Raw genomic sequence first — 8509 nt, 5'->3', positions numbered from 1 at the left:
CCCAGCCAGGGTCTGACCCAGTTCAATGTCCCACACAACTGCTGGAGATCCTTCAAAGTCCTAAGACTATCACTGATTGCCAACTTTTGGGGCCTGGTTGTTCGGTTGGCAACCTCAATCCCTAGATATCTCCAAGGAGGCAGTCTTTGCACTTTCTCTTGTTGAGGTTCGAAACCTGCACTGGTCAGAGCAGTGATAGCGTCACTAAGTAGTTGTGCAAATATGGTTGGGGGCACACACCAGCACGTCTTCCATATAATGGAGAATGATGGCTTTCCCCGCTTTAGCAGGCACAGGGGCCAGGATTTTGGCTACGTACCACTGGCAGATTGTTGGCAAGTTCTTCATCCCTTCAGGGAGATCTCTCCAGTGGTACCTTCTCATGGGAGCTTCCCTACTGATAGACGGCATAGAGAAAGCAAACTGTGGGGCATCGGCCAGGTCTAGCAGAATTTGAAAGAAACAATCCTTGGTATCAATCACTATCCTGGTGTCTCTTATGGAGTGACCACTCTGCCCATCCAGGCTAGCCACCCACCACTGACATGCGGGGAGACACTCCTCCAAATCCCAAGAGCGGCAAAGGGATTTCTCCCTTGTAGGAAGAGACTGTGCGACACCGGCAGAGAAAGGAGTCAGACTCACTTGGAGGGAGAAATCCAAGGCTTTATTCCATCCCCACCAGGACTCCAAACCTCAGAGGCGCTGCTCCAGAAGAGCCCCCAAGGCAGGGGTGTCAGCAGCTTAAATGCAGGGGTGGAACAGAGGGAGGGGACAGCCTGTCTTCCAATAGGAAGTAAGGGGGGAGTGGAACAGGGTTGGAGGGACATTTAAGAGAGCAAATGAAGATGTTCAGGGAGGGATCCCCTTTGTCCCTGCCCTATCACTCAACGACCCTCTCTGAGCTTTCTAGAAGCTGGGAGGAGTAGCTGGGTGACAGACAAGGCCCAGAGGAGGGGGGCTAGGGGAAACACAGGAGGATTGACAACCAGGGCAGAACACTGTAACAAAAGCAGAGGGGAGAAGGGAACAAACCATCAACATAATACAGTGGGGAGCAAAACCAATAACACAATACAAGAAGTAATCATGGATTCACTTTGCAGACACACAGTGGCACTGCCAGTTCCTGTGAGGGCACCCACAGGTGACACCGAATTCCAATCACTCAGCCAAAACATATGAGAAATCACGGTGACATTGGTGCCAGTGTCCATCGTGCCTGTGATGTAAACTGTTCTACCAAGGTGAGTTGGGCTGCAAGTCAGCTCTGGTTACTCACACCCAACACATTTCACCCAAAGGACATCAGACATTGGGGTAGGATTCCCAAACAGCACCTCCTGGTACACAGCTTGCTTAATTAAAGGTAGAGTCTCCAGATAAATATTCTGTTTGGCTATATTCATTGGCAAAACAATGGCAGTAGCTAGTGGTCATTTTGATTGAATGACAATAGGGACACTGTATGCAAGAGCTAAAATTATTAGCTCTTCATTACAGTTTACTGAGATAACAGCTGGAAGAACTGAAAGACCAAAAATTCTGTTGCTGTCCTTGCCTATAATTAAAAAGTCTTGTCTGTGTTGTGAAGTACCTGTGGATATGCATTCATTACAAAAGTCCTTTAAAAGTATATTTATTTGGAGGCTGCCAGTTCACACCATGCCCCTGGGGGTATTAAGGTTGGGTCACTTGAGAAATGACTGGTGAAGTCACAAATAACATTTGGTTCAGGTCCTTTCCAGGTAATATCAAAATGTTTGGATTTCCTGGTAATTGAGAAGCCACTATTTGTTTCACCCCACGGTGGCACTGCTGCAAGCTCTTTTTTGAGTTTAATGGCAAAGAATTGCCCTTGATATCAAACTGAGAACAACACCAGTTTGCATAATGTTTTCCTTTTCTGCATTGAGGGCAAATACCAGGCTGTTTAGCCTTTTTTGTCACTTCAGAACAGCCTTTTTAAATGTGGCTGGGCTTCCCACAGTTAAAACAAAGTCCTTTTGCAAAATCAAACTGGAGGGCTGCAAGAGTTTCCTCAAGGGTTTTTGTATATCTCTCAAGGGCTTTTTCAAATTTATCTCCCATAGAACCTTGGAATTTTACAAGCAGCTCTCCTAAAGTGTTATCTTGGACTTTAGCAATATGTTGTGGAGTGTTAAGTTTGCTACAAGCTGAAAGCATTTGGGGTACAGCCGGTGGTTCATTAGGCAGAGCTAAGATAACTCTTGCATTCCTCGTTCGCATTAGAAAAAGCAAGGCTTTTCATAAGATAGGGGTGGGCTTGTTCATCTGGGCATTGCCTTTCAATAGCTTGTGTTAATCGATCTAAAAAAGCACCATAAGTCTCGGTCTCACCTTGCATTACTGTGGAGTAAGCATTCCCATGACTTCCTGCTGGCTCCACAGCACGCAAAGCTTTTCTTGCAGCATTCTTAGTATCTCCCAGAACAGCCCTAGGCACTACTGCTGCCTGATCTTGCACTTTATCAAATGGCCTATCTCCAGCTAATTGAGCAGTATTTAATTGAGCATTGGGGCTGCCAGCATCATTTTCTATTAATTCATTAAGAAGCTTTCTCCACTCTAAGTCCTACAAAGTATATTGAGAATTACTTAAAATCATAGAAGCCATGTTACAACAATCTGAGGGAGGGAGGGAGATCATAAGAATTAAAAATGCTTTTTACCACATTGTTAAAATAAGGAGTGGTCGGCCCACTATCTTTTATCGCTTGTCTGAGTTCTTTGATATCATAATGTGATAGATTCGTACTAAGGATTATGGTTGTTCCTCCCATATCTCACAAGCATAGCTAGGAGTTGTCCATTTAATGAATCAAAATCCTTATCTTGCCTGAAATTCCATCTGATCTCAGACCAATCAGGTAAACATAGTGAACTGCTTTCCTGTTTGGCATTTTGAGGCTCCCCAGATTTTGCAAAAAACAAGGGAGCCTTTGGATCAGACAGGAATAAATCAGGATCTCATTTTGTATTTTTGGGGCCAGATTTAGGCAAAGCAAAATCATCATCTGAGCCAGATTCAATATCTGACTTCTGTACAGTAAACACAGGCTGTCTCCCAGCTTCACCTGATTTGAGAATATTTTCCAGCATTCAAGCTGTAAACAAAGGCTGCTTGTCATAGCTTAAGAACAATGGGTAAAGCTTCATTCTTAAGCTTACATTTTTCTATTATCTTGCTTACCATATTCTCTAAGGCCTATCTCTACACAGCTCAAAAACTCAGCCTTATTGTTTCCTGTCCTTGCATATCTGTATTCTTCCATTCTTCTATTCTGAGATCTGCTTTCACACAGCTTGTGAGAGTTTTCTACCTTATCTATTTTTCACACCTCTGAAAGCCAGGCTGTGTGCAGCAGAACAACCTTGCATTAGCCAGGTCATAATAATTATGATGATGAACTTTTTAGGGTATCATCTAGTATTTCTGGATTTCCTGTGCAGATCTGGTGTGCAGATATGCAGAATGCTGAGCCTGAAACAGTTTCCACCACACAGTATCCACCAGAATTCACTCTCCAGTTTCTCCAGTGCATCAAATGGCATCCTTAAGTGCAGTACAACAGGCAGCTGTTGTAGACAACACCTAAATTGTCCTTGATTACAAGCCCTGTCTTTGGTGTGACAGGCTTACATCTACACAAGGAAAATATTGGGGAAAATATATAAGGATTTGTTCCTTAAGGAAACAGTCAAGGATCTACCCCTGCCTTTCTTCTTGATTTGATAGTCACCTTATATATTAGCAGCAAATAACACCCGTCATACAGGCTGGCACATTTGTTTTTGTTGTTTTGTTGTTTCTTGTTTGGGGGATTTAATTTTTAATTTTAATTTTTTCATTTCTATTATGCTCCCTCCCCTGTTTGGCTGTCTGTCTTGGTCCACTCCTTCTTCTGACATCAAAGATGTCCCATCCCAGAGGGAGGCTGGAGGGAGGGAAACTTATCAGATTCCCAAAAAGAAATTAAATACAAACAAGATCAATACTACATCTGTGAACCATTTCTTGGTAACATGATGCGGTCAGATAAGGAAAGCCATCGGAAGATCTCGCGATGTACGTGAAGATAGGGCCCCTCTTTCTCCAATGTTCTATTACCCATAATATTACGGTGATTACATCATGATATCTCGGTGATATAAAACCTTGCACACCGGAAATAAACGCTTTTCACCATCCACCACATTGGTGTTAGCGCGTGATTAGCCCGACAGGCCTGTAAGTTTAGCCGTCGTGTCACCTACAGACCGGGTCGCTACGCCTCGCCCCAAGGCGACAAGTGGTGCCGAAACCCGGGACCGCTCCCCGATACACGGGTACGAGCGGCCGGAGTTTGGGAGTCTCGCCGGACGCTGGGGACGGCTGGAGCGGCAGGACCGGCTTCAGTGGGGAGGACGCTCCTGTACCGCCAAGATGCAGTCGCTCGGGAAGGTAGATTCGCAGCTGCATAAGCAGAGTGGTGTAGACTGCAAAAAATCAAGGAATTTTGAATGCGTGATTGTCAGATTGCTAGAATTATGTATCATTGAGGATCCAGTAGATATATTACACCCAGATTGCTGGGTCAGGTGTACCGAGGCGCTCACAAATGACGTCTTGTGCATTAAGTCCAGCAAGTGCCTTAGAAGCTGGGCGAGAGTTACACAAGCGCTGCAAAATGCGCTTCACGAGCAGAAAACTTGGAAGGCAGCTCAAAGCTGTTTAAAGGTTACACCGTGGGTGAGGGTAGGAGCTGCCACTCAGACCACGTCTATTGATTGCCCCACCGATTTTAACGGCCATCTAATGATGACGGGCGACCCGAGTCGCCATCCCGCCTGCCCGATCCTGACGTGGGTTTGGCCGCGGAACACACTTTGCCGCCGGGGCGTACCGATGCCGCGGAGCCACGGGGTGCGCCCGACACCGCGGGCCCTGGAGATGTCGGGGAAAGGCCTCCGCCGTACACGCCGCTAAATGGCGCCGGGGACACGAGCAAGGGGCGGAGCAAAGGGTGTCTAATGCGCGCGGACATACGCGATCGGGAGTCTAATGGCAAGATGGAGGCGGCAGGCAGAGCGGGGCAGGAGATGAGCCTGGCGACCTTATGGTGGCACTACCCCTTCATCACCGGCATCGCCGATGTGACCGGCCAGGTCGCGCTCTACAGCTTCACCCCTAATGACAACGAGTGGGAGAAAACCGACATAGAAGGGACCTTATTTGTGTATAAAAGAAATGCCAGCTTGTCAATTTACAGTATTTGGTTTTATGACAAGAATGACTGTTGTTATAAACGCAATGGCAAAATAAGGTCAATAAAAAGCGATTTATTATAAAACAATTTAAGCACCTGCAACGAGAGAGAAAAACCACAATAAATAGATCAGCGCAGCGCTGCGTGGACAGGGATCTGTACCCAGAGGTACCGAGTTCCCAAATCCACGTATGTGCTGCAGTCCGGGGTTCTTATAGGGGTTTTGTGCCCTGAGGCCAAACTCCGAGCAGTCACCGTTCAACAAAGAGTCTTGATGGTTGGTTGAATGGATTTCCTGGAACCGGCGAACTAAATCAATAGACAGTTGGGCAGAGTCCTCTCGCATGTGAAAGGTTCTGAGTGCTTCCTGATTGTATCTTCGGTTGGGCTCTCAGGGTGAAGTGTCCAGGTCCGGTGCGGAGCCGATGGGTATCTCGGCCGGGCTCCTCTCATTGTTTAGCCTGATTGCATCTTTAGTCGGGGTTTGCAGGGTGAAGTGTTCAGTTTGGGTGCGGAGCAGATGGATATCTCGACAGAGCAGAGTCCCTTTTACATGCAGAATAGCTCCGAGTGTTTTCTGATTGCACCTACCGGGGTGGAGTGGCCAGTTTGGGTGCAGGGCCACTCTCATTGTCTGATTTGATGGCTTGTGTCCTGCCTTTTGTTTTGTGTTGGTAAGCGTTGCTGTCGATCATTACTGCCCGACTCAGGAAGAAATCTCTGGGTTATTTTACATTTTATATTTTTACAGTATTACAAATATAACATATAATTCTTTATTTTCTTTCACGAATTTTTATCCAATGTTATATTTATCACACTGTCATCGAATAGCAAAACTCATGGCTAAAGTAGTTGAACAAGAAGCTCAGAGATCACAGCAAGTTTCTCAGGACAGAAAAAGTCCCAGCAGGACCTATGGCTGCAATGAAAACAGGCCCATTGACATCCTAGAAATGCTTAGTAAAGCCAAGGATGAATATGAACAAAATCAGATTAGTGATCTAAGTATTATATCAAGTTCTGGAATGCAACAGAATTCAAATCCTCCAAAGCCAGAAAGCACAGAGCCTTCAGAACAGAGGCCTTCATTACAAGTGCAGGAGCAGCCATTTCAGTCAAGGCAGAAGCATCTGACTTTGGGAGAACTGTTTGGAACTTCTGTCCAAAAGGAACAGCCTGCAGCTCCATATTCCAATCCAGAGAGAATGGAGAAACTGCAGACAGATGCATCTGCCAGAGAGCAGCACAGTTTGCTTTTGCCTTTTTCCTTTGACCAGTCACCAGTAATGCAACAATCCCTGGGGAAATCTGAAAGTCCGAGCGTTAAACCCAGTGCCAATCAGCAGGACTGTTTAGCACCTATGATAACACCTCCAGCTTCGGTTTCCCAGCCTGATATGAAAAACGTTTCAAGCTATTCAGTTCATTTAGGCCCTGTTCTTAATTCAGCCTCGACAATGGAAGCTGCCCCTGCTCAGATGCTTCCTGGCCTCAAACAAAGCAACAGTCTAATGCAAGTTATGCAGCAAGCTGCCAAGCCCATACCCCCACTGGTCAATCAGCCGCCATCTGAAGTGAACCACGCTCCACAGAATCTAATGGCTGGCCAAAGCCAGCTCATAGCACCCTTGACTACAGCAAACACAGGGACTATCTCAAATGCATCTCATACAAGTGTTGATCTTCTCCAGAAACTCAGGTTGACCCCACAGCATGACCAAACACAACAACAGTCTCTCCCTAAGACTCCTTTAACACCAAACATCTCTGCCTCGGTTGGCCAACTTGCAACACCAAAAAGCTTCAAAGAGTCTCATGGTAAACCATCAGCCTTGAACAGCAAGATAATCTCTCCTCTTCAGGTTGCACCTCCAGTTTGTTACAGCCACAACGACAGTAACGCCTTCAGTGCTCTTGTCTCCAAGTGTGTTCCAGCAATAGTAGTTTTAAAGGATGCTTTTTCAATAGAAAAGTGTTGGGTTCCGACCATGCACCTGGACACAGTTAATATTATGTTGGTTAAATGCCAACAATTCCGTTAAGTTTCCGTTGGAAACTCATTCGTTCGTTAACTTTTAACCACGTTTTAGTGTTTTTACAATTACTAACACAGCATTTATTTTGAGGAGAAAACATGCCAGCTTAAAAGCCGAAATAGCTCAGTTGGGAGAGCTTTAGACTGAAAATCTAAAGGTCCCTGGTTCGATCCTGAGTTTCGACAGAGCTACAACAGAGACTCAAGCAGCGTAGCAGGCAACGTTCTTCACAGAACTGGTTTAATTCAATGTTCAGCCAATCCCCATGGATTATTACCCTCATTTCCACGTTAGCAGGACCAGTTATCGTTGTTGTGTTTGTACTTATTTTCGGTCCTTGTCTTCTTAATAAGTTAGCCCAGTTTGTAAAAACCCATTTAAATAAAATAGACATTTTATATTTAGAACAAAGACAGTTAACCTGAGTTTGCATGACAGTTCATACTAACACACCACGGTTTCGTTTGATGTTCATTACTAACAAGTTCACGGTTTGTTGTTAATTACATAAGTCTTTCAGTTGTAAAGTTCTGTTCATGGAGAAGGGGGGAGATGATGCGGTCAGATAAGGAAAGCCATCGGAAGATCTCGCGATGTACATGAAGATAGGGCCCCTCTTTCTCCAATGTTCTATTACCCATAATATTACGGTGATTACGTCATCATATCTCAGTGATATAAAACCTTGCACACCGGAAATAAACGCTCTTCACCGTCCACCACATTGGTGTTAGCGCGTGATTTGCCCGACAGGCCTGTAAGTTTAGCCATCGTGTCACCTACGGACCGGGTCGCTACGCCTCGCCCCAAGGCAACAGTAACAACAACAACAACAACAAAAAGCCCCTAAGAGAGACAATAGAAAAGGAAAGGAAAAGGAGGAAAGAGTTGGATAGAAAGATGCAGGATGTTACTCCCATGGCTCTGGTGATGTCCCATTGATGTCTGGTTGACAGGTGGTGTGCAGGCACTGCAAGCATGGACAAGGACATGACTCTGATGCTCAGTCACAAGTGGGGCTCCCATGCTCAATGAGCACAGAAAATTGAGGAGACTCAGTTCAGAGAAGGAAATGGAACAGTAGCAAGGCTTCCTCCTCAAGGCAATTTACAGTGACAGTACAAACACTCCTGTCTGTGTCATCTAAGCAAATACCCAGATTCTTGTTGGGCTGAAGAAAGTTCCTGCAGACTTCAGAAC

General features: G+C 45.5%; 1 protein-coding gene and 1 non-coding gene across 2 annotated transcripts; both read left to right on the top strand.

The window, feature by feature from the left end:
• Positions 1–5073: 5073 nt before the first annotated feature.
• Positions 5074–7214, top strand: LOC131573157 (mRNA-decapping enzyme 1A-like). Its single transcript, XM_058826825.1, is given in 3 exon segments — positions 5074–5296; positions 6090–7149; positions 7151–7214. Coding segments are annotated over 3 exon segments (1347 nt in total).
• Positions 7215–7421: 207 nt separating this feature from the next.
• Positions 7422–7494, top strand: TRNAF-GAA (transfer RNA phenylalanine (anticodon GAA)). The gene has a single exon. It is a non-coding gene; the product is annotated as a tRNA-Phe (tRNA).
• Positions 7495–8509: the final 1015 nt, after the last annotated feature.

The sequence above is a fragment of the Poecile atricapillus genome, chromosome Z (genome assembly GCF_030490865.1).
Source record: "Poecile atricapillus isolate bPoeAtr1 chromosome Z, bPoeAtr1.hap1, whole genome shotgun sequence".
Taxonomy (NCBI): Eukaryota; Metazoa; Chordata; class Aves; order Passeriformes; family Paridae; genus Poecile; species Poecile atricapillus.
The sequence above is the reverse complement of the archived record's forward strand: the minus strand, read 5'-3'. Positions and strand labels throughout refer to the sequence as shown.